Below are 27,007 nucleotides of genomic sequence, written 5' to 3'. Positions count from 1 at the left end.
TTAAGATCAGGCTTAAAACCTTCCTTTTTGATAAAGCTTATAGTTAGAGATGGTTCAGGTCACCGGCAATGATTGTTAGTCACAGAAACCATCTCTTAGTTAGGCTGCAATAGACATAGACTGCTGGGGGACTTAATTTATACCCTGAGCTCCTCTGTTTCCTTCTACAGTTGTAGCCAGTTGTAACCACCTTTTTTACTGCAGTACGTGCACGTTGCCAGCGCGCAATGGGTTAAGGATTTTTAATCCTGCAGCAAGCTCAAAGCAAGCTGAAAAAAATCAGGGTGCTAGTCTCATTGTAACCACCAGGTGCCGCAAAGATGTGAGGTCCATCTGTTTATTTCTATCTGTGTCTGCTCATTAAGCACAAAAAACTATGTCATGTTATTGTATCATTAAATGTAGAGTAGTTTTTTAAAATATTATAGATTATTATGCGTCTTTGCTCGCTAGTGCACGCTAGTGTTTGTTTTCAATTGCAGAAGCTGCTGATGTCTTTACACAGTTCCCAGGCCAGACAAAGTCCCTCCTCCAGCCTATCCAATGCGACAATATAAGTATAATAACAAAATAGGAATGAAATAGGACAAATGGCATTTATTCAAAGCAGCGTGTTAAAAACGAATAAACGAGCTGAAAATGGTGTTTTCAAAACCAGACAAATAAATGGATTTAGAGCCGTTTCCCGTTTTCTCGTTTTGCCAAAAACGAGTCGACTGTGGCATTGAAGCATTTTGCCAGAATGAGCTTTGCAAAGAAAGGACACTTGGTTTCCAAACCGCGACCTAAACATCCCCTCAAACTGCACGTTTGGGGAATGATTTCTAGGTGGGGACCAGGACGATGATTATTTTCGAGGGGATTATGGATAGACAGTCCATAATCAAACGCACAGTGGTAAAAGTATTTGGGAACACGGCATCGTTTTTTCCAGGACAATCAACCCAAACATGTCGCTGCAAGAGCCTGTCTGGAGGTGGAAGGAATCAACTGGGTGCGCACACCGGCAGAGTCCCCTGATCTGAACCCCATAGAGCTAGTATGGCATCTGCTGAAACACTTTATTCGCAGAGAAGCCAAGCCCAGCACCAAGGAGCATAAGGAGGAACTTATATCAGCCATGAGGTTTTACTGGAGGAACAGACTCACAGCAAAGCTATGCAACACTCTAATTTCCGGTCTAGAGAAAGTCCTTCCAATAATTGTTGAAAGACAAGGAGGGCATAGCGGACGGTGATGTTGTACACTACAGTAATAGTCCATCATGTAAAAATACAATATTCATATGATGTGTCTTGTGTGTACTACTAATTAGAAACCATCTGGCTTATAAAAGCAATGGTCTTTTTCTTATACTCCTGACATAAAACCTTTCACTTCACTGCTTTTAAACGCGGTTCTTATGGACGTTCACTTAAAATCTGTAAGAGGATTTTATTTAATATAATTAAACACATTGTATTAAATCTTTCTCTATGGCGTGTCAGAACGTCAGGACTCAGCAGATCAACAACGCATTAATGCAGCAGCTTGTTTGTTTTACATGTGCTTATTACGCACGATAAATGTTAACGTTTTGAACTGAATGAAAACGAAAATAACTCCTGCTTTGCAGCATAAACACCTTTGGTGGTCAAGTTAAACAGTTAAACCAGTAAGACATAGTCAATGTGTCCTTTAAACGGAAGCGTTTTACTTTACCGTGATGACATTTACCACAATATCTGAAGAAAAACAAACTTTTATTACACAGGCAACACAGTGGATTTGAAACTCGCTCTGCACCGTGGACACGCGTCTGATGTTGGTTCAGTCGCAAAAGCAAACTTCACATCCCTTCCCCCTACTCCGTATTGCCACAGAGACATTAACATATTGTCTCCACTCGGTCAATAGGTGTAAAATACTTTAGCTCTGAGACAAAGAAAAAGCTCCATGGGAGATCGGGCAGCATGATCCGCTGCGCCTACATAGGCTGTGGGATGCCAAAACCTTTCACTTCACTTTTTTTAAACGGTATTTCACACAAGTCTGGCAGACTACCACTGCTAACTTGTAGAGAATATTATATAATAACAATAAATAAATTGTAATAAACTCTCTCTATGGTATGCCAGAACGCCACGAGTCCGCAGATCTCTGACTCATTAATGCAGCAAGTTGTTTGTCCTGCACATATTGATTCTGCATGAGTAATAAGGACTGTTTTACACTTATTTAGCCGAAGACAAAACTCGAGAAGATCTGACAATATGCTCAGCTGTACCTAGTCTCTGGAACACTCTCTCAGAGCACATGAGAATGCCTGTGGACGCTTCGTAAAATGTATTTATTTACCGGAGCTTTCAAAGTCAGCAAAATACAGAGTCGCTCAGATTTATTTGCGACATCTGATTCTCACGCAGGAATAATATCATAATAAAAGCGAACGCTGTACGTGGGAGCGCGCACTCTGTCTGTCTAAGCATACAGTACAGCTGCTTATTTTGGTTTTCAACTGCCATAACTTGGAAATACTACTGTACTAAATACTATAATTGTCTGCTAAATAATAGAGGCAGCCAGCCCTATTAGTCAGCTGTTATTATCTTGTATGCCAAAATATAAAAATGTTCAGTAATTACAACTTCTGCTTCCACCAAGATTAGAATCCGGGACAAAACACTGACACATCAAGGGTGTTAAATAATACACAAACCATTACACCACGGAGACGTTGATACGTAATTCTACATGGGCCTATATAACATGAGTATAGGATAGCGTCATAGGGGCCAGTGTGGGGGCTGATTGCCACCTACAGGCCAAAAAGACGTTACACGTTACGCGCTGCAAATGAAAACAGATTGTGGTAAAGGCTGACACTTTTAAGTGCTACGACTGTACCTCTTCTGTCCAAAAACCTCCCATCATTGTTCTATGTTCAACCAACCTTGTCTCTTTCTCTCCAGTAGTTGTGCTTCTCCACTCTGTCCTCACCTACAGGTATCATTGGACTCTTAACCATCCTGCCTGTGTCCAGTCCCTGGTCCAACCATCCTGCCTGTGCTCTGTTGTTGCTGTGTTTTTCTCTCTGTCTATCCCCTCACCTCAACCGGTCGAGGCAGATGGCTGCCCACATTCAGCCTGGTTCTGCTGGAGGTTTCTTCCTCGTTAGAAAGGGAGTTTTTCCTCTCCACTTTTGCTGTCAAATTGAATGCTTGCTGTATGTGGGATTTGTTGGGTTTAGTTGTGTGAGGTCTTAAACCTTACTTTGTAAAGTGCCTTGAGATAACTTTGTTGTGATTTGGCGCTATATAAATAAAATTGAATTGAATATTAGTGAGAGGTTGGTATTGTCATGATCTGATCTTGTGTGCCATTTCCTGTGTTTATTTTGACATTTCCTGTTTTGTTTCTTCCTGGTTTTGGTTCTCTCTTTACTTTTCTAGTCACGTGCCCCGTCAGCTGTTTCTGTTTAGTAATTATCTCTGTGTATTTAGTTCCCAGCTCATACCTCAGTTATCTGCCAGATCGTAGCGTGTTGTCACCTCAATTCAGCATGTGCTGTACCAACCAACGTAAGATCCTGCTTTGTGTCATGCTTTACCTGTCTTTGCCTGTTCCCTGTCGGTATCGTCGCCTGTGTCTTTTGATCTTTTGTGTATGACCATTGCCTGCCTGACGCTGAGCCTTTTTGCTGTTTTTGAGGATTTTGTTCGCCATTAAAACCGTCGTACTATTCAGTACTGTCTCTGGCTGTGCTTGTGGGTCCTGCATCACACGCTCTCTGACAGTACAATCTAGCCAAACCTGGACCCAGCCAGTGCCCTGTTTTGTTTTTCAGGCTAGTTTTATTCGAGACTAGTTTTTTTGTTTTCCTAGATTATTTTGTGCTTTCGGACATTTTTGTTTGCCATGGATTTCGTTCTCACTGACTTACCCGCGGATCTCCACTTTTTTTGCCTGGAGCTTGCAAAGACTTGAGGCATCTGACCTGGAAGTGCAACTGCAGGTAGTGGAGGAGGTGATTGCCATATTAGAGGAGCAATGTTGGTGGCTGGACTGCCCCAGTGTGAGAGAAACTCTTTGACTGGGCAATCGTCGGCTCTGGCTTCACCGCCCGCTCATGCTTCTGCTCCTGTTTCGTCCTGGTCCCCTGTTAGAGGTGCAGCTCCGGCTTCTCAGCGGCCTCTGGGCTGCGCTCTGGCTCCACCAGCTGGAGAGGGGTTGCCATCAGATTCTGGGGTGTTTCTGGACTCAGTTTCCCTGTGTGTCCTGACTCTGGTCACCCCGGCCCCAATGGCTCAAGCCCAAGTTCCTGTCGCTGCTCCGTCGGCTCAAGCCCACGTTCCTGTTGCCGCTCCGTCGGCTCAAGCCCACGTTCGCCGCTTTACCGGGTCCTGTCACAGCCCCTGCCTCTATTCTCGAATCGAGCGGCAGGCTACCAGCAGTCGCCAGAGCCTGACTACTGCCTGCCCCCCGCATTGTTCCTCTTGAAGGAGTACCTGGGAGTATTCGCCACTACCACAGACCCACGGGTCAAGGCGGGTATCCGCAAGGAGGTGGTGGCGCTGTGTCGTACGCCTGGCCTCAGTGAGACAGTGGGATTCTCTGCGTTATTCCCTGAACTGAATGGTGTTGGACCTCTCCCCGAGCCCGCCCTGGTGATGGGTGTCCTAGTTTTGGGCATTGGGTCCCAGCCCGCATCAACCCTAATATCTCAGCTTGCCCCAGGCCCTGCATCGCAGCCTGCATTTGCCACACTTCCCTTGCTGGCCCTGGTCTCTACTGTTCGGCCCTGGTCTCTACTGTTTCTATCACCAGGCCACATCCAGCACCAGCGCAGCAGTTATCGTGCACCGCTCAAGCTCCAGCTCTGCCACAGTCAACGCATGTCGCGCTTCAGCCTTACCGTGTCCCTGCCTTGGTTACTGACCGGCCAAGCCCTGCTTCTGCATCGTTCTGCCATTCTGTCCCGTGTTGGCCCTGAAGAAGCGGCCATTCTGCCTTTCCGTCCCCCGTCGGCCCGTCATCTTCCCCGGAGGTCCTGGTGTTCCCTGAAGAAGCGCAGTGGCTCTCGCCCCTGGTGGTCCTAGGGAGGCCACGCCAGCCAGTGTCTCCAGGGGTCCGAAGACGATTGCACCAGCTGGGGTCCCTGCGCCCTTTGCTTCTCTGTGTGCAGGCGCAGCCTACGGGGATCCTGGTGGTCTGGCACGGACAAGGTCTGTCTCGGTTCCTGGTAATCCGTCACCGACCACGCCTGTCTTGGTTCCTTGTGGTCCGGCTTCGACCACGCCTGCCTCGGTTCCTCTGACCACGTCTCGTCTGTCTTCGTCTCTGGCTCGTCTCTGGCTCTGCTGTCTTGTCTGCCAGCCTGTTCCTCGTCGCCTCTTCTCTCTGGCTCCGGTGCCTCGTCTGGCTCTGGTTCTGGGTCCACGTCGATCCCCGTTTCTCGTTCTGGCTACACATCAGTCCCGGTCTCTGGTTCTGGCTCCACGCCAATCCCCGTCTCTGGTTTGGGCTTCACGTCTGTCCTCGTCGCGGGGTCGTCGCTCATCCCTGGTTCTGAGGTCTTGTCGGCCTGACAGGGCCTTACGCTGGTGTCGTCTGCTGGATTGGGTTGGCGCTGCCTCCTTAGTTGGCGACCTCCTCAATGCCTCGGCTTCCTGGATTGGCGCCTGCCGGGAGGATGTCACCATTCCTTATGGGCCACTGGACGCGCCCTGTTCTGTCGCCGGCCCCCGCGACTCCCCTGCATCCAGGGCAGCTCCTCGTCTGAAGGACGCGGTTGTTCCCTGTGGGGTTCTGGAGGTGGCTGGGTTGACACTCTCTTTGTCACCACCCTCCATGAGAGGGTGATTTGGACCTTGTGTTGCTCTCTTGTTTGAACTGTGTTTTGGACTCTCTGCTATGGACTTCTGGCATGGACCCTTTGCAGTGGGTGACCGTCATGTGCCTTTGTTCAGCCGTTTTTGTTTTTTTTAATCTCTTGCGTATGAACATTGCCTGTCTGACGCTGAGTCTGCTTGCTGTTTTTGAGGATTTTGTTTGCCAAAATCTGTTGTACTATCCAGTACTGTCTCTGGCTGTGCTTGTGGGTCCTGCATCACGTACTCCCTGACAGGTATCTCTGTCCCATACACCGCACAATTCCAGACACATTGCAGCAGCAGCTGAAAGAGAGCGAGAGCAAATGGTCTTTCAGCGATTGTGCAGATGCTTCAGCATTGACAGCTGCACACAATACAAAAGTCCAGGTCATCCAAGACAAGAGTGAAAGGTTCTTTGTAAGAGAGAAACAAAGTCCAACCAGTCCACAATATGGCAGACCATGTCTACAACGGTCTGCCATAAACAACCAGGATACATACAACCAGAAACAAGCAATATAACAGGGCTAAAAGAGTCTAACATGGCTAAATAGAACTTAACAGACATGACCAAAACGAGAAGTAGTGATAAGCTGGTTGAAGCGAAAGCTCTGGAGCACGTATCAAAAAAAAAACAAAACAATGTGCTGATGCTTGTTTCGTTTGGCAAAAATCACGTGATCAGTGAAGTGCGATAGATCACGTCCATACGTCACCGCTTCAATACGAGTTTCAAACTTTTACAAGGAGGAGTAGCCTCAGCAGCATGCAAGAAAAGAGAAGACGTTCTGTCGTGTTGCAACACTTACTTCAAATTGAATTGATTGCAGTCTCAGCCCTTGCATTGTTGAACAAATTCTATAGCTAAATAATTACCTAATTAAATAACTTAAGTTAGATAGATAGATAGATAGATAGATAGATAGATAGATAGATAGATAGATAGATAGATAGATAGATAGATAGATAGATAGATAGATAGATAGATAGATAGATAGATAGATAGATGAACTTTATTGATCCCACAGCATCTCAGTGGGCGGTTGTTTTCTATATATTTATATATATACTAGATATCTACTATTTTTATGAATGTCAAGAAGGCACAACAAAATCACATAACAGGACATTTACACAAGGAAAGGTTATTTAATTAAATTAATTTAATTAATTATTTAATCACACAAAAGTGTATTTTGCTCAAAGCATCACAATGCTATTAAATGAAAATGTCAAATGCTATTAATATGAAGGTGTCAACTTGAGCTGTACCATAATGAAGCAGTTTATTACAGTAACTTCAAGCTGTAATTAGTTTGAAGTTGTGCCACCAGATGTCACTAAAGACACAAAAGCTTCGAGTATTTTCAATTTCAATTTTTTTTTATATAGCGCCAAATCACAACAAATTTATCTAAAGGCACTTTACAAAGTAAGGTTTAATACCTTACACAACTAAACCCAACAGATCCCACATACAACAAGCCTTTAATTTGACAGCAACAGTGAAGAGGAAAAACGAGGAAGAGACCTCCAGCAGACCCAGATCCTTATAATCTCACCTAGAGGAGACATGTATAGGCTAAACAAAATTGGACCAAGCACAGAACCCTGTGGTACTCCATACCTAATATTTGTGTATTTTGGAGAATCTAACAGGACAAGAACAGAGACTAGACCATTGTCTGAAGCTAATAGTCTTTTAATAATCATTAGTGACTCTAACCAGAGCTTTTTCTGTGCTATGATGTTTTCGAAATCCTGACTGAAAATCTTCGTACAGGTTATTCCCACTGAGGTGGTCAGAAAATTGTTTAGCCACAATTTTTTCAAGAAGGGTAAATTTGAAATGGGTCTAGAGTTGGCTAGTTCTCCAGGGTCTAAAGTAGTTTTTTTCAATAAAGGTTTGACCACAGCCACATTAAAAGTCTGTGGTACATACTGTAGCCTAAATGTAAAGAGTAATGAACCCTTTTTCAATACAAGCTTTAGTGCTTCAAAAAAAGCTTCATTTGGCCATCACTAACAAGAAATGCCAAAACCTGGTAGTATGCTGGATACGGTGGGCAGGAGACTCCGGTCTGGTAACATTGACAGAAAAAAAAGGTGGAGTATATGAGCAGATTCAGAGGGGAAAGCAGAGGTGAGTGGAATCAATCAGTGAAGCAACAGATGGCAGAGGGGAAGATCAGTGAGGAGGTGTGGCCAGAATCAGGAGGACAGGTGGAGTGAAACAGGCAGAGACGGGCTGAGGACCATGACAAGAATCCCTGGAGAAATATTTACATCAAACACAATCTCAGCTTCTAAATATAATTCAGTTCTGCTTGGTGTATTCTTTTAATTCAAAACAAGGTACAGTGTCGATTCAAAATAACATAAGACAATGTGGAAATTCCAGTGTTACATATAAAGTAAAGTATGTTGTATGTGCTTATTTATAGTGGTTCTTCATGTAGGAGGTGCTCCACTACCAAGTTCACATGTGTGACGGCTGATGCTACGGCTCTGTCTTCTGTAGCTGTCTGGCTATCTTGCCTGAATTCAACATATTTAATAAACCCAACATATCCTGTCTGAATCATAAATTAATTAATACATTATTTTCACAAATTGTTTTAAACTTTGAACATGAGGTACTGTATCTCAAAAAACATAGAACAGTCATAAAACATAAAACATTACAGCAGCACAGAAGATCAGTTAGTCCCGCTTCTCTTTAACAGAGCAGTACATCGGTGACAGACTCATGACACTACTCTGTACAGGAGCATCCGCTGCCTGAGGAACATCATCCACTGGAACCTGATCTCTGCGTTCATCCTGAGGAATGCAACCTGGTTTATTGTCCAGTTAACCATGAACCCTGTTGTGACAGAGAGCAACCAGGTAACGTGACCATGAACACAATCATTGTTCATGTTTTGACCTTTTGTACTCAGATCCACTGGATCAGGTGTCTGATTTACACCGACACCTAGTGTGCTTAAACCCCAGATAAGGACCCCTCCTAAGACCCTGGTAGCGTGGTCCAGGATTGACAGCGTAATTGAAACTGCTCTCCCCAATCCCTAGGCGTGGTGCAGGTTTGTGACAGCAGCCTACAACTATTTCCATGTGACCAACTTCTTCTGGATGTTTGGTGAAGGTTGCTACCTGCACACAGCTGTTGTTCTCACATACTCCACTGACAAACTCCGCAAGTGGATGTTCGTCTGCATTGGCTGGGGTCAGCACCGCCTGTCTGTCTGCTGCTGCACCTGCTTCCCAACTTCATTTGTCTGCCCGCCTTACCTGTCTGTTTGTCCGCCTGTTTGCAGGTATTCCTTTCCCAATCATCCTGGCATGGGCCTTTGGAAAACTTTACAATGACAATGAGAAGTGAGTCTGTCCAGGTCGCATTTATTCAAAATACTGTAGATAATAATATGCAAACAAATGGGTGTTTAATGTGGAGGAATAAAAAGTCTCTCTTTAATGCTTGACCTTTGATTGGCAGGTGCTGGTTTGGAAAAAGGGCTGGAGTTTACACAGACTACATCTACCAGGGCCCCATGATCTTAGTCCTGCTGGTATGCACACAGATTAAAAAGTGTTGTGCAATGAGGACCAGGCCTGTTTACACCTTCTGTATAAACTGTCCTCAGATAAACTTTGTCTTCCTGTTTAACATTGTCCGGATCCTGATGACCAAACTGAGGGCGTCCACCACCTCAGAGACCATCCAGTACAGGTATGTCCCTCATCCTGATGGCTGGGAACAGGCCTAAACCAGAATCAGAGCTGGAGATGAAAGCATCCACTTGTTTGGGGTCTACAGGTGGAGTCAGAGTTGTCTCATATTACTTTTTGGCTGTAAATATGCAGCCAGCAGCTCCTGGAGGAGTCAGGCACAAGCACACATGAAGAAAGACATGTAGTAACATGATTATGCATTTATGGTCTTAGAAAGTTCTCTAGTCGACCTGGTTAAGTAATCCCGTGTTTTACTTGCAGGAAGGCGGTGAAGGCGACTCTGGTGCTACTACCTCTGCTGGGAATCACCTATATGTTGTTCTTTGTGAATCCTGGAGGAGAAGATGACGTCGCTCAGATTGTCTTCATCTACTTTAACTCCATCCTTGAGTCTTTCCAGGTGCACCTCATTATGGTTTTTACACTTACAGGTTTTTTCAATTTCACAATTGAACTGGTTTAACTGGTTTAAGATGAGCAGACCTTCGAACTTAGAAAGACACAAGCACAATGCTCTTTCACTAAACAGCTGCACCGGAAAAAACAGCATAAAACTAACTGAATGTTACTGAAAGAATAAATCATAATCACATAATCTGAGTTACTGAAAGATTAAATCAAACATTTAGATCAACACAGGTTTTGGACAGGGCAGCATCAAATTGAATGGTACCCAGTACTTGTACTTGGTACAGTGACAATAAACTGTCTTGAGTCTTAAATTTTGAATGGTGTCAGCACTTGTGCCTCACACTTTAAGAAACAATAAAGTACAAATTGTATAATTTTATATTACAGTATGTGTATGTAAATTATAAATGGTCTGCACTTTTAGCACTTGGATCCAAAGCGCTTGGCATGAATTCTCATTCACACTCACATTCACAAACTGATGCCAGTATTATATTTCAGGGTTCATTAATAACCTATTAAGCTTATATATTAACCTCATATATTTATAGTTATATTTATTTTATACTTATACTTTTTAAAACATCACGATTTATAAGTAGTCCTGGTTGCTTAGTGGCTATAGCAATCGGACTGGGAGACATAAGGTTGCCTGTCCTGATTATTTTTTTGATTGTAGGGACAAGCTGTGTCGAGCCCAGAGGGAATTAATGATGGAACCTATGGGGTGCCGAATGTAAAAGGAGCACCTATAACTAGTTTTCTCACATTTAACTAAATGACACAACATGTTTTCTCACATGTGCAAAAGTCTAAATGTAAATGTTAAATATAAATGTAAATGTAAATGTAAATGTAAATGTTAAATGTAAATGTAAATGTAAATGTAAATGTAAATGTTAAATGTTAAATCTAAATGTAAATGTTAAATGTAAATGTTAAATGATCGAACTGAATATTTAAGTAGACTCCACCCCCTATTATCCTAGATCAGTGACACGGACTCAAACACGTCAAACAGTACGCATAGCTCCGCCCACATCTGACTCTGGATCAGGGCACGAAAATACTGGAGAGAAGCCTGAAGTCGAAGCCATCATGGCCGCCAGCTCCGACTCCTTCCTGTTGGGGGAGATTGAACGGGCTGTAACGGCGGGTGTGTGGGCTGAGGCTCCGCTTCAAACTGCTGTTCTGTCGTAAACACCATTAATGGGGAGTTAAGTAGATTTAAATAGGATATTTCTGTTGCGCCGGTGAAGAATTAGTTGGCTAACTATACTAGCTAGCCGAAGTTACGTCCAGGCTAAAAACAAAAGTTTCCAGATCAGATGTGGGCGGGGTTTGAGGTGATTCGCGCAGAGTTCGCGTCTCTGATCTGAGACCAACGCTGTTTGAGGGTAGGGGTGGAGTCTACTTGCACATTCATGAATATTCAGTTTACACTCGGCGAACATTTAACATTTACATTTAACATTTACATTTAACATTTAACATTTACATTTAACATTTACATTTAGACTTTTGCACATTTAACTAAATGTGAGAAAACATGTTGTGTCATTTAGTTAAATGTGAGAAAACTAGTTATAGGTGCTCCTTTTACATTCGGCACCCCATAGGAACCTGGCACCACTCTGACAAAGGACACATTCCTCAGATGGAAGCATGCATGTCTTTGATTTCAGTAGTATTAGCACGGTGGTAACAGCTTGTTAGCTTGTTATCCTGTTTTATTGCATAGCAGTTCCGGTTTCCTGTCACATCTCATTAGCTCCAGCCTTACTTCCGGTTCTCATTAGTGGCACCTGCTCAGAATCAGTAATCACTCACCTGCATACTTAAGCACCACCAGTTCCATAGCCCGTTGCCAGATCGTTGTATGCTAGTCATCACCTTCCAGCGCTTCATTATCCTGCCTGTATGTTCCTCGATCCTGTTTCGTTTTCTTGACTCCCGATCCTGCCTGCTCCTGAACTGTACTGTCGCCTGGAAAGCTCTAGTGATACCGACCTGACCGCCTGACATCGAGATAGCCTGCTCCTGCCGGTACAGTTAACCTCGTCATCCTGTTACCGATACTCTGCCTGTTCCTGGACCTGATTCAGCCTGCTCCCTCTGTACCGAAATCTGAGATCTCTTGTGTATGACCCGGACTGTCTGTTATAACGAGAACTGCATTAAACCTTTAAACTCTACCATCTGTCCGCGATCTCTGTGCTGTGCATGTGGGTCCGAGCTCTGCCAAAACCTGACAGAACGATCTGGCCAGACATGGACCCAGCCTGCGTAGAGACCCTCCGTGCGGCGCTGCTCGCTCAGGGACAGCGACTCAGCGAGCAGGAGGAGAAGACCCATGACGCGCCGCAGAAGCTGGCGGACTGCGCTCTGCGGCAAGAGGCACCAATGACCAACCTGGCGGAGGCGGTGAGTCGGCTAGCTCAGAACACAGCTGGTGAGGAGACGCCGATTCAGGTTCCCGTAGCCGTCGGTGCGGCAAGTGCGATCGCTGCGGTTCCCGTGGTTGCCACTCCGGCCCCCGACGCTCGTCTGGGGGCTCCTACACGCTTCTCGGGCGAGACTGGAGATTGTCGAGCGTTAATCACCCAGTGCAAGATCCATTTCGAGTTGCACTGACCTGCTTTCCCCACGGAGAGATCGCGCGTAGCTTATGCCATTTCCCACCTGACAGGAGAGGCTGAGGCGTGGGCGACAGCCGAGTGGCAGAATAATTCCCCCTGTGTGGCCACGTTCTCCTCCTTTTCGGGGGCTTTAAATCAGATCTTTCAAGAAATCATTCCGGGCCGCGAGGCGGCACAGAGACTGGTGAACATCCGACAGGGGAAGAGAACGACGGCTAAGTACGCCATTGAGTTCCGGACCCTGGCGGCGGAGGCCGGCTGGGACGCCACAGCTCTGCGGGATGTTTTCATCCGTGGACTATCTCGCCGAGTTAAAGACTGTCTGGCAAGCCGTGGCCATACACATCAATCGTCGGCTAGCGAACAGCAAACGTGAGCATCACAGTGAGGAGAGGGCAAGGGGATCGCCTCATTACCGGGTCCAGAGTCCGAGGAGACCGCCGAGGGAGATGGTTGACCAGCCGGTCCAGAGGAGCACAGGAGCACCTCCAAGCACGGAGGAGCCGATGCAGATCGGCCGCACGCGGCTCACCGAGGAGGAAAGACGCAGACGCCGCACCCAACAGTTGTGCATGTACTGTGGACAGGCAGGACATTTTGCTGCAGGATGTCCGCTAAAAGACCAGGCTCATCGCTAGCACGGAGGATAGCGATGAGCCGAACCATGCTCGGCAGTGCCTCCGCACGGTCCTTTCCAACCGTGACACTAGTCTGCAATGCTCGTTCGATCCAGCAGGGGGTGCTGATAGACTCTGGTGCGGATGCCAGCCTGATGGACGCGGGGCTGGTTGATCGCATGGGCATCCACACGGCACCGTTGGCGTTGCCAGTGGAAACAGCGGCGTTGGATGGTCGCAGATTGTGGAGAGTCACGCATCACACTGCCCCTGTCTCCATGTCATTTGCTGATGGACACTCAGAGAGAATCACGTTTTTAGTTGTGGAGTCTTGTTATCATCCTATTGTTTTAGGCCACACCTGGTTGAGGAGACAACCCCACGCTGGATTGAAGGAGTGGAGAGGTGCGCGAATGGGACCCGGAATCCGGAGTCCATCACTGAGCCAGAGGACCCTCAGAGTCGGTTGTGTACGGAAGGAGGAGAGGAGGCTGACCTTAATGGCGTTCCTGAGTGCTACCATGACCTCCGCATGGTCTTTAGTAAGGTCAGAGCCACATCTCTTCCACCGCACAGGAAACATGACTGTGCGATCAATCTGAGACCAAGTACGGCGCCACCCAAGGGCAGGCTTTTCCACCTGTCACCAAAGTAACGGATGGCCATGAAAGAATACTTGGATTCAGCACTCGCATCCGGAATCATACGGCCTTCCTCGTCACCCGCCGGAGCGGGGTTCTTCTTCGTGAGTAAAAAAGATGGATCATTGAGACCCTGCATAGACTATCGGGGACTGAATGATATAACCATCAGAGACTCTTATCCATTACCCCTGTTGTCATCCGCCTTGAGTTACTTTCAGGAGCCACCTGTTTTACCAAGCTAGACCTCCGCAACGCATACCACTTGGTGCGTATTCGTGAAGGCAATGAGTGGAAGACGGCCTTCAATACGCCCAACGGGCACTATGAATACCTGGTTATGTCATTTGGGCTCACAAATGCACCAGCGGTCTTCCAAGCATTCGTCAATGAGATACTGGGCCCTATGATCAACAGCTTCGTTTTTGTTTATCTGGATGACATCCTCCCTCCCAGCAGCATCGCGGCCCCACTACACGCCTTAACCTCTGTTAAATCTCCTTTTCAGTGGATGGCGGACGCAGAAGCCGCCTTTCGACTACTAAAGGAGAGCTTCACGTCAACTCCCATTCTGAACATGCCGGACCCAGGAAGACAGTTCATCGTGGAGGTGGATGCCTCCAACACGGGGGTTGGAGCAGTTCTCTCGCAGAGAGATCCGGCCGGAGGTAGGCTCCACCCGTGTGCCTTTATGTCTAGAAAACTGTGACCAGCGGAGAGAAATTATAGCATCGGGGACTGTGAACTGCTGGCAGTCAAAGTGGCGCTCGAGGAGTGGAGGCATTGGTTGGAGGTAGCAGAACAACCATTCATGGTGTATACGGACCACAAAAACCTGGAGTACCTGAGGACCGCCAGACGACTGAATTCACGCCAGGCCAGGTGGGCTCTGTTTTTCAGCCGGTTCAACTTCCATCTCTCTTATAGACCAGGGTCCAAGAATACCAAGCCCGACGCGCTGTCCCGACTTCATGAGGCACCAGAAGAATCCACGGAACCTGAGACAATTCTGCCGGCAAAGTGCCTACTGGGGGCGGTTTCCTGGCCGGTGGAGCGCTACGTCTGAGAAGCGGTAAGGGATCTCCCGGTTCCTCCAGCATGTCCTCCGAATCGTCTGTTCGTCCCACCTGAGCTCCGGGGAGAGGTTATTCAGTGGGCACACGATTCCTGGGTCAGCGGCCATCCAGGTGCTCCACGGACGACGTTCAGGGTGGGAGAACGGTTCTGGTGGCCGTCCATGAAGCAGGACGTGCTGGAGTACGTCACCGCCTGTCCAACCTGTGCCATGGGCAAGGCCTCTCACCAGCGTCCAGCCGGGTTGTTACACCCTCTGCCAGTCCCGGGCCATGGTCACACATTGCACTGGACTCTGTAACTGGTCTGCCCCCATCTCAGGGGAAGACAGTAGTAATGACAGTGGTGGACCGGTTCTCAAGATGTGTGCATTTTATCCCTTTGCTCAAGCTGCCCACCGCGAAGCAGACAGCCCAGGTCATGATGGAGCAGGTCTTCCGCCTCCACGGGTTCCCCAGTGACATTGTGTCTGATCAGGGTCCCCAATTTGTCTCCCGGTTTTGGAGGGAGTTCTGCTCGTTGGTGGGGGCAGAGGTCAGTCTGTCATCGGGGGAACCATCCGGAGTCCAATGGACAGACGGAGTGGGTCAACCAACAGCTGGAGGTGGGGTTGCGCTTTTTGGCGTCCAAGAGTCCAGGCTCCTGGGTACAAAAGCTGGTTTGGATCGAGTTCGCACACAATACCCTGCCGTGCGCATCGACCGGCCTAACTCCTTTCCAGTGTGCGTATGGTTTTCAACCTCCCCTATTCCCTGCCTTAGAGGAAGTCCCTTCAGCCCACGCCTTGGTCCGCAGATGTCGGCATACGTGGTTGCGAGCCAGGAGGACCATGATGCAGGCTCAGGCCCGCTACAAGGCGTCGGCGGACCGTAAGAGAGCCCCGGGATCAAGGTACAAGGTTGGGGACCAGGTCTGGCTCTCGACCAGGGACCTTAAGTTGCAGGGCCAACCATGTAAGTTGGCACCGAGATTCATTGGCCCTTATACCATTTCCAAGATACTTAATCCCGTATCGGTGAGGTTATCATTACCCAGGTCCCTGAAGATCCATCTGACGTTCCATATCAGTCACCTCAAGCCATTCCGTTCCTGCCCCATGGTGCCTCCCCATCAACCACCTCTACCCCCCCGAGTGGTGGATGGTGCCCCAGCATACGCGGTCCTGGAGCTCCTGGACTGCAGACGACATGGCAGGGGGTTCCAGTACCTCGTGGACTGGGAAGGGTACGGTCCTGAGGAACGTTCCTGGGTCCCTGCCAGGGACATCCTGGACAAGTCCCTCATTCGGGATTTTCACGCAGCACATCCCGTGGTTCCTGCTCCGGGAGGGGCGCCGCAGCTCGGCCAGGCCGCCACTGGGGGGTCTGGTTCCGGTCCCTCCTCCTGAGGCCTCCCTCCGCCCGCCCTGGCTGGGGGGGGGGGTTTCCGTGGGCGCCGTGGTCGACGCCCTAGGAGGGGGGGTACTGTCACGTTCTGAAAGCCACATCCTGTTTTATTGCATAGCAGTTCCGGTTTTCTGTCACATCTCATTAGCTCCAGCCTTACTTCCGGTTCTCATTAGTTGCACCTGCTCAGAATCAGTAATCACTCACCTGCATACTTAAGCACCACCAGTTCCATAGCCCGTTGCCAGATCGTTGTATGCTAGTCATCACCTTCCAGCGCTTATTATCAGCGCATTATCCTGCCTGTATGTTCGTCGATCCTGTTTCGTTTTCTTGACTCCTGATTCCCGCCTGCTCCTGAACTGTACTGTCGTCTGGAAAGCTCTAGTGATACCGACCTGACCGCCTGACATCGAGATAGCCTGCTCCTGCCGGTACAGTTAACCTCGTCATCCTGTTACCGATACTCTGCCTGTTCCTGGACCTGATTCAGCCTGCTCCTTCTGTACCAAAATCTGAGATCTCTTGTGTATGACCCGGACTGTCTGTTATAACGAGAACTGCATTAAACCTTTAAACTCTACCATCTGTCCACGATCTCTGTGCTGTGCATGTGGGTCCGAGCTCTGCCAAAACCTGACATCCTCTGTGTCTCTCCAGGGATTCTTTGTCTCAGTTTTCTACTGTTTTCTCAACAGTGAGGTAAGTTAGTGTTTTTGTTTATCATTAATAAGGACTAGCAGCTCTTTCTAACACACACCACCTTTATCTGCTTGTCTATCTGTGAGCAGGTGCGCTCTGCTGTCAGGAAGCGCTGGATTCGCTGGCAGGACCGTCATTCTATCCGCAGCCGGGTGGTGCGAGCCACGTCACTGCCCACTTCACCAAGCAGAGTATCCTTCCACAGTATTAAACAGTCCTCCAACCTCTAACAGACTGTCTCATACCGTCACAGTCAGTTTTAATCAGTGGAGGGGCCAGGTTGACCACTGCAGTGCTGGACTGAGTGTCTGAGTGTGTCATTACTAACCATTCGCTTAGGTTGCTTTCATGGGGGATAACCTGCTGGCAGCTGGACAGGGTGTGGATTTATGAATAAGCACTGTGTTCATACTGATAAAAAAAAGGGTTTTTTACCAGAAACAAGATTTGTATTGCAGCACAGCTTTAGTCGACATATAGTACCTTCAGAAAAACAAAATAAAAATAAAATAAAAGAAGAAGAATGAAATATCTTTTATCTGCCTGGATGAAACGATTTACCCTCAAATTAAACATAAAGTAATAAAACATAAAATAGTTTCAAATTAATGCAAATCTGTCAGAGCAAACTGTTAACACAGAAGCTTGGATTATGTTTCAAGCATTAATTTTGAATCCAAACATATCAATATGAAAGTTAAATCTAACTCCAAATGTTAATAAATAAAAATAAAGTATCCTAATATAAGTCAGGGGACACCCAGTTAAGCTTTTGTCTTAAAAGGAAAACATCAAAAACTCAATCGTAGAAATTGGTGTTCTTACCATATATTAAAACTTCCAATAGATGTAAAACACGTCACATCTGTTGAGGTCAATGAACACCTTTTCATTCTCATTTTCTTAATGTGTGAGAGGTAGCGTTAAAGTGCTTCCATTTGGAGTTGACGGGTTTGTCAGTCTGCACATTTTACAGCTCAGTAGCAGAAGTATTTGGGTTGTTACAACACAGACCTGGATCATTAGTAAGTGAAATATATGACAAACATATATGTATAAGCAGCTCAAAGGAAAAACAGAAAGGCCTTCTAGAACAAATGATTGATGATACACAGAATTAAACCACTTCTGCATCAAACTTAATTTATCAAAAATGCATTTTTAAGCTTCAAGGTTGAATTATTTACTTTTACTAACACTAAAACTGGCTTAATCGATTAATAAATGATTGCATTGTTTTTTTAAAACACCTCAACTGTAAATATAAAGAGATATAAATATAAAGAGAATTTCCAGAACTGCAACTTCAGTTGCTTTATAACTGTTTTTGTACATTAACATAGGTACAAATCTGACTCTGTTTGATCAAAAGGTGCACTGTAGTTCTGCAAATATGGAAATTACACCAACAAATTAAGATGTAAGCTGGGTGTGTTTCAAAGAGATATGGACGTGAATCAAATGACACGTGACATTACAACTTAATTAATCTATTATACTAAAATTTGTATCTCATCTAAAAAAGCGGATCGCCTTCAACTCCAAGTTACAGCAAAGGACCAGCAAGTCATTGATCACTCTCAGACTGGTCTGAAGTAGTACCAAGCAGAACCAGCAGTATCCACACTAAATGTTGTATTCAGAGTAGTTACTGTAGCTTAGTGTAAGTACATTTACAGTTCTGTGTGGAGGGAAACACTCCGGATAAAATAAATTTATTACTGTGCCTCGATGTGTGTGATTAACAAGTTTTAAATTGAATCACCTAGAAAACACTTTTGAAACAGCACTTTTGTATATAATGAATTTATAGTAATCTCAGATTGTGATGAACACTTAAAGTTGAATAAACATGGAGTTAATCCTGAACATATTTGTCTGTATTTGCTGATATTGATAATCAATAAATTCATCAACAGAACTAATGTTGTTTCTCTTCAGTCAGACTCCCAAACTGTTTTTTCTTTCAGCTGTATAACAGCTGATCACGACTCAAACTCTACTATGGCTTCCATCACTGCATCATGCACCCAAGGAATATTCAGTAGCAGATACTGTATCTGACAATGCATGCTTACAATATAATTGTACAATAAGGTGTATCTTAGAGCTATTTTTTAGTTGTTTATTTTTTGGGACTCCTCCTTCTTCCATCAAACAAGGGGAAGAAATCTGCTGTTCATAATTCTGACAATGTGAAGACAGGGAGGTTGGCATGAAAATTATGTGTCACAATGGCACAATGATGGAAGGACCCAAATGCACATCGAGGCTTGAGTAAATGAGTGTTTTAATAAGAACGTAGTCAGGCAGGCAATGGTCATACACAGGTTGGCAAAAACAAGATCCGACAAGGCATGGGCAAAAGACGTGGTCAAAAAACAGGCAGAGGTCAAACACACTAGACTGAACCATCAGAGACTGGGCTAGAATCAAAACGGTATTGCCAAACTGGGTCATGCACGGGAACTGGAGACTCGACAATGCTGGAAGGCCGGTCATGGAATGAACGCAGACAATCTGTCAAGGTGCTGGGGTGAGAGGTGGTGCTTAAGTACTGAACTACTGATTACTGATGATGTGCAGGTGAGGTTAACAAGGGCCGGAAGTAAAGCTGGTCTGACTGGATATGGGAGCTAAACAGGAAGTGGAGACAAAATAAAACCGGAAATGACAAAGACAGTGGTCTTAGTAGTTGACTGAGGTTGTGGCAAAATGTCTATCTAGACGTTAGGGTTTATACAAAATGTATAAACTTAAAATCAGAATCATTTTTATTTGTTGGTTTTGCACAAGACAAAAATGGAATTGCATCTGTCCTGACTCCGTAATATAATATTAATATTAATTTGAGGTATAAACATAATCTATATCATAATATATCATAATCGACTTCTGTGCCGGTACCAAGCCCGGATAAAAAGGAAGGGGTGCGTCTGGAAGGGCATCTGCCAAAAACAAATAAACAAATATGCAGATCGTTCGTAAGAATTTCATTCGTTAACAACGCCCGCCACCGATGCTGTTAACCGATACGGTGCCGGTGGAAATTGGACTATAGTTGTTTGAATAAGGAAAGGAGCCAGAAGGGTATGTGTACAAAGAGAGAAGAGGAAAGAAAGGAGTATAGATCTGAGAACAGGAACCCTTAATGTTGGTAAAAATGACAGGGAAAGGCATAGAGCTGGCAGACATGATGGAGAGAAGTAAGGTGGATGTACTAAGTGTGCAGGAAATGAGGTGGAAAGCATGTTGCATTGGAGGAGGATACAAACTGTTCTACCATGGTGTAGATAGGAAGAGAAACGAGGCAGGAGTGATCCTGAAGGGGAGTTTGTGAACAATGTTCTAGAGGTGAAAAGAGTCTCAGACAGGGTGATTACCTTAAATCTAGAAATTGAAGGGGCGAAGGTGAGTGTAGTCAGTGGGTGTGCTCCACAGGTTGGCTGTGAGTTAAAAGAGAAGCTGAGATTCTGGAGTGAGTTGGACGAGGTCATCGAGAGTATCTCCAGAGGAGAGAGGGTAGTGGTTGGAGCAGACTTTATTGGGCATGTTGGTGAGGGGAACAGAGGTGATGAGGGGGTGATGGGCAGGTTTGGTGTAAAGGATAGGAATCTAGAAGGACAGATGGTGGTGGACTTTGCTAAGAGGATGGAAATGGTTGTAGTCAACACTTACTTCCAGAAGAGAGAGGAACACAGAGTGACATACTGTACAAGAGTGGAGGTAGCAGCAGGTGGACTACATCCTATGTAGACAAGGTCAATCGAGGGAGGTTAGTGACTGCAAAGTGGTGGTAGGAGAGAGTATAGCCAGACAGCACAGCATGGTGGTGTGTAAGATGACTGGTGGTCAGGAAGAAGAAGAGAGGAAAGACAGAAAAGAAAAAAAGTAGTGAAAACTAAAAAATGAAGACACTTTCAAGTTGAGACAGGCTCTGGGTGTTCAGGAAGAGCTTGAGATGAGGAGTTTCTAACTTACTTGTTTAACAATATTCTAGAGTGCGAGAAGATCCCTGAGGAATGGAGGAAAAGCACTATGGTGCCAATCTTCAAGAACAAGGGCGTATGACAGGGTGCCGAGGGAGGAGCTGTGGACAAAATCAGGAACAAGCTCATCAGAGGGACAGCTCACATTGCCTGTGTTAGCAACAAAGTCAGAGAGGCCAGACTGAGATGGTTTGGACATGTGCAGAGGAGGGATAGTGAATATATCAGTAGAAGGATGTTGGAGACGAAGCTGCCAGGCAAGAGGGTAAGAGGATGACCAAGGAGGAGATATATGGATGTGCTAACAGAGGACATGAGGTTGGCTGGTGTGAGTGTAGAAGAAGCCCAGGATAGAGTGAGATGGAGGAGGATGCCCAGCCTCACCTGCTGCCTCTTGTCAGTCAGGAAGCTCCAGATCCACTGGCACATGGAATTGGGGACGGTGCGCTGGGTCAAATATTCAAGTAATGTTTGGTTTGCTGTTTTATTGTTACAAAATAATTACTAAATTGTACTTATTCTACCTTGGTATGTTTTATTTAGTATGTATTTGCGACAATACCATCTCATGTTTACTTATGTGAATAAATTATAGATTAAAAAACACAATACTGACAATAAAACAGTAAAACAAAAAAGACAAGACAGCAGCACCTTTATTATGTGCTTCAAACATTAGTTCAGTTCACATAGACAAACAAGGTCGTTTGGTGAAAACTGGTACTGTACTGTACCAGGGTCGAGCTGGGTCTCGGTCGCCGCTGGGTCTCGTCTTCGCTTTGCTTGGTTGGCTGACTGACGTTAAGCGTATCGCGTCACTTCCGGTTACTGAGGTTTGCTGCCGCTGTGTGTGTACAGCGTTACTCTCCGCTCTTTTCTAAATATTATCGTTTTATATCTGATAGCGACTGCTAAAAGTTGCAAAACAAGCTTGTAACACTCAAGCATCTTTTCCTTTCATTAAACGTCCTGCTAATTTACACTGTTATTTAAGTGTTTTCTCCGCTAGCGTAGCTCCTAGCTTACTTTCCTGCTATGGCTTCCCCCTTTTCCTCTCCCTCTCGCTCTGTTCGGTGCTTGTGTGTGTTGTTTAGCTTATCCTCTGCCTCCTTTAGTGATGGTAATTGTATCTGTAATAGGTATACGCTAGTTGCAGGGTTGGAGGCGAGGTTGTTAGACTTAGAGTCTCGGCTTCGCACTTTAGAAAACAGGCCAGCTACCCAGGTCCCTTTAGCCGGTGCGGAGCCTCCTAGCTTAGCTGCTACCAGTCCCCCGGCCCAGGTCCCAGGCAGCTGGGTAATGACTGGGTCACGGCTCGTAAGAAACGTAGCTTTAGGCAGGCGCCCACGGTTAACCACCAACCGCTTCACGTTTCAAACAGATTTTCCCCACTCAGCGACACACCCGCTGAGAAACCCACTCTGATCATTGGTGACTCCATAGTCCGAAACGTGAAGTTAGAGAATCCAGCGGTCATAGTTAAGTGTTTGCCTGGGGCCAGAGCGGGCAACATTGAGTCTTATCTTAAGCTCCTGTCTAAGGATAAACGTAAGTACGCTACGATCGTAATACACGCAGGAGCTAATGACGCCCGGTTACGCCAATCGGAAGTCACTAAAGCTTTGAGTCAGTGTGTTCGTTCGCCAAAACAATGTCGGACTCCGTAGTTTTCTCTGGACCCCTCCCCAATGTGACCAGCGATGACATGTATAGCCGGCTGTCATCGCTCCACCGCTGGTTGTCTAGGTGGTGTCCTGCAAACGGTGTGGGCTTTGTGGCTAATTGGAGCACTTTTTGGGGAAAACCTGGGCTGATTAGAAGAGACGGCGTCCATCCCACGTTGAACGGAGCCTCTCTGCTTTCTAGTAACATGGCCATGTTGCTTAGCCTCCCCACTCCGTGACAACTCAGAGTGGAGCCCAGGACGCAGAGTCGCAGTCTTACACGCCTCTCTGCATGTTCTCTACAGCCGCGACCCACTCTTAGTCTTAGTTATCGCATAGAGACTGTGTCTGCTTCTCGACCACCTAAACTATACAAGTCACAAACAAATCAAAGAGGAGTGACTTACCAGAATTTAATAAACATCAAAACAGCTCCTCTTACGGAACAAAGTAACAGTAAGCTAATAAAGTGTGGTTTATTAAATATCAGATCTCTCTCATCTAAATCCTTTTTAATAACTGACTTGATAAGTGACCATCACATAGATCTGTTCTGTCTCACTGAAACCTGGCTGCAGCAGGATGAATATGTTACTTTAAATGAGTCGACTCCAATGATTCACATCAACTATCATGTTCCAAGAAGTACAGGTAGAGGTGGAGGAGTAGCAGCAATTTATAAATCAGATTTATTAATTACTCCTAAACCAAACAATAGTTATAACTCATTTGAGAGCCTCACTCTGAGCCTTTCTCACCCAGACTCTAAAACTCAGAAGCCAGTTGTGTTTTGTATTGTTTACCATCCTCCTGCTCCATATTCGGAGTTCTTAACTGAATTCTCTGAATTCTTATCTGACTTAGTTCTTAGCACAGATAAAGTCATTGTAGTGGGAGACTTTAACATTCATGTAGATGTTGACAGCAACTGTCTCAGCACTGCTTTTAACTCCTTAATAGACACTATTGGTTTTACACAGCAGGTACCACCACATCGTTTTAACCACACCCTAGATCTTGTCCTGACATATGGGGTTGAAATTGATAATTTAATAGTTCTTCCCCAAAACCCTCTGTTATCTGACCATTTTTTATTAACTTTTGAATTTAGCACAACTGACCCTATAACAGCTGGAAAGAAATGTTACTATAGCAGATGTTTATCTGACAACGCTGTTGCCTGTTACGGGCGAGGGTCAAACTGGACTGAACTGTATTTTAAAACACACTCACTATGAGTGGGGAACAGGCTACAAAGGCCTTCAAACTAAACTGGAGGGAGGACCCAAATGCACGACCCACAGACAGGACTGACAATAAGTGATTTAATAAATAAATAGAACGTACAGACTGAGAACAATACAAACTAAGGACGCTGCGAGTGCAGGATAAGCCAGAAACAAAAAATGCAAACTAACACATATAACTCACAGGTAAAACAAAAGATCACTGCAGAGCAGGAAACTAAGTAGCCATACTAAAACACAAAACATGCAAACAACAGTATCCAACACAAACAGTGAACAAACACACAAACCTGGACAGAGCACAAGAGCACGACGACACTGCAACACGTAACAAGTAACCCATAACCAGTAACACGTAACGAGTAACGAGTAATGCACCAACAAAGACTGTACCCAAACCAGAAACTTAAATACCTACTAAAACAGGTGACTCTAACTAACCTAATAACAGGACATGACATGACAGGAAATGAAAAAACAAAGAACCAACCAAGAGGGCCTTAATGCCACGTGAGCCAGAGTGCCCTCTGGCTGTCTGGAAGCTGACTCACAACATTGCCAGATTCAAGCAGATGATTCCATCATCTTTTGCCTCAATGTCTTGTAGATACACAGAGAACAGTCACCTTAATCCTTATGAACAGGTTGACTGTCTTGTAGATGATGCTGCAGCTTCTCTACGTACAATGTTAGACACAGTGGCTCCTCTGAAGAAGAAGGCAGTGAATCAGAGGAGGTTAGCTCCGTGGTATAACTCAGAGATCCGCAGCCTAAAGCAAAGGACTAGACAACTAGAAAGACAGTGGCGTTCCAACAAAATAAATGTAAACTGCATTGCATGGAAGCACAGTCTAATGAAATATAAAAAAGCACTTTGTGCTGCTAGAAAAACATATTATTCCTCCCTAATTGAGAAAAACAAAAACAACCCCAGGTTTCTTTTCAGCACTGTAGCCAGGCTGACAAACAGTCATAGCTGTATTGAGTCTACTATCCCCTTAAATCTCAGCAGCAATGACTTTATGAACTATTTTACTAATAAAATTATCATCATTAGAAAAAACATTCAGCAGCGACTTCTTCCAAATGAGAGAAAGCACTGTCTAGATCCATCAACTTTAAATTTATTAAATCCTCTGTCTTACCTAGACAGCTTCTCCCCCATAACTCATATGGAGTTAACCTCAATAATTAACTCTTCCAAGTCGTCCACTTGTCTTTTAGATCCAATCCCAACCAGATTACTCAAAAAAGTTCTACCTTTAATCAGCTCATCCATATTAAATCAAATCAACCAATCTTTACAACTAGGCTATCTACCACCGGCTTTTAAGGTGGCTGTGGTCAAACCTCTATTGAAAAAGACAACCCTTGACCCTGGACAACTAGCCAACTATAGGTCCATTTCAAATTTACCCTTTATTTCCAAGATTCTGGAAAAAATCGTGGCTAAACAATTATCTGACCACCTGAGTGGGAATAACCTGTACGAAGATTTTCAGTCAGGATTTAGAAAACATCATAGCACAGAAACAGCTCTGGTTAGAGTCACTAATGATCTTCTATTAGCTTCGGACAATTGTCTAGTTTCTGTCCTTGTCCTGTTAGATCTTAGTGCTGCATTTGATACAATTGATCATAACATTCTATTACAGACACTAGAACATAGAATCGGGATTAATGGAACAGCATTGGGATGGTTTAAATCCTATTTGTTGAACAGATTCCAGTTTGTTCATGTTAATGATGAATTCTCCACACGCACAAGGATTAGCTATGGAGTTCCACAGGGTTCTGTGCTGGGTCCAATTCTGTTTAGCCTATACATGTCTCCTCTAGGTGAGATTATTAGAAAGCATTCTATTAATTTTCATTTTTACGCAGATGATACTCAGCTATATATGTCCTTGGAACCAAATGAAACAGATCAACTAGTCAAAATTCAGGGTTGTTTAAAAGACATCAAATCCTGGATGTCCCAAAACTTCCTTCAACTAAACTCAGATAAAACCGAGATTCTTTTTGTTGGGCCTAAAAATCTGAGAGAGACACTATTGAGTCAGATAGCCTCCCTGGATGGCATAACATTAGCTTCAGATTCTACTGTGAGGAACCTTGGTGTCATGTTTGACCAGGATCTCTGTTTTACATCATACATTAAACAAATCTCCAGAACCGCCTACTTCCACCTTAGAAATATAGTTAAAATCAGAAGCATCCTCTCTCAGAGCGATGCAGAGAAACTGATCCATGCATTTGTTATCTCTAGGCTGGACTACTGTAACTCCTTACTCATAGGATGTCCTAACAGCTCCTTAAAAAGCCTACAGCTTATTCAAAATGCTGCAGCCAGAGTCCTGACAGGATTTAGAAAGAGAGATCACATTTCTCCTACATTAGCTTCTCTGCACTGGCTGCCTGTAAAATGTAGGATAGAATTTAAAATTCTCCGACTCACCTACAAAGTACTCAATGATAAAGCTCCTTCTTATCTTAAAGACCTCATAGTTCCTTATGCTCCCAGCAGAACACTTCGTTCTCAGAGCGCTGGGCTACTTGTGGTTCCTAGAGTGTTTAAATGTAGAACAGGGGGCAGAGCTTTTAGCTACCAAGCTCCTCTCCTCTGGAACCAGCTCCCTCTTCAGGTTCGAGAAGCTGACACACTCTCCACCTTTAAGATTAGGCTTAAAACCTTCCTTTTTGATAAAGCTTATAGTTAGAGATGGTTCAGGTCACTGGCAATTATTGTTAGTCACAGGAACCATCTCTTAGTTAAGCTGCAATAGACATAGACTGCTGGGGGACTTAACTTAATTTATACACTGAGCTCCTCTGTTTCCTTCTACCTCCTCTGTCCAATAATCTCCCATCATTGTCCCATGTTTAACTAACCTTGTCTCTTTCTGTCCAGTAGTTGTGCTTCTCTCCCCCCCCCCACTCTCTCTCCCTCTCTGTCCTCACCTACAGGTATCATTGGACTCAAAGTTTGGTGTCTGTGATGGGCAGCTGTGGATCCAACCATCCTGCCTGCATCCAGTCCCTGGTCCTACC

At 45.3% G+C, this 27,007-nt stretch overlaps 1 protein-coding gene across 6 annotated transcripts in view; it reads left to right on the top strand.

Moving 5' to 3' along the window:
* crhr1 (corticotropin releasing hormone receptor 1) overlaps positions 1-18,977 on the top strand; it is a 39,087-nt gene extending 20,110 nt beyond the window's left edge. For 5 of the 6 annotated variants that reach the window (XM_055511086.1, XM_055511088.1, XM_055511087.1 and 2 more), the window contains 8 exons: positions 8,621-8,741; positions 8,928-9,081; positions 9,173-9,233; positions 9,352-9,424; positions 9,500-9,585; positions 9,849-9,987; positions 17,015-17,056; positions 17,146-18,977. In XM_055511086.1, coding sequence (XP_055367061.1) covers positions 8,621-8,741; positions 8,928-9,081; positions 9,173-9,233; positions 9,352-9,424; positions 9,500-9,585; positions 9,849-9,987; positions 17,015-17,056; positions 17,146-17,286 — 817 coding nt within the window. In that variant the 3' untranslated portion in view covers positions 17,287-18,977. Of the gene's footprint in view, positions 1-2,985; positions 8,742-8,927; positions 9,082-9,172; positions 9,234-9,351; positions 9,425-9,499; positions 9,586-9,848; positions 9,988-17,014; positions 17,057-17,145 lie in introns of all 6 variants that reach the window. The other variant, XM_055511090.1, reaches the window with a different exon arrangement.
* Positions 18,978-27,007: the final 8,030 nt, after the last annotated feature.

Source organism: Betta splendens, chromosome 8 (genome assembly GCF_900634795.4).
Source record: "Betta splendens chromosome 8, fBetSpl5.4, whole genome shotgun sequence".
NCBI classification, from domain to species: Eukaryota; Metazoa; Chordata; class Actinopteri; order Anabantiformes; family Osphronemidae; genus Betta; species Betta splendens.
This window is presented reverse-complemented; position numbering and strand designations above follow the sequence as displayed.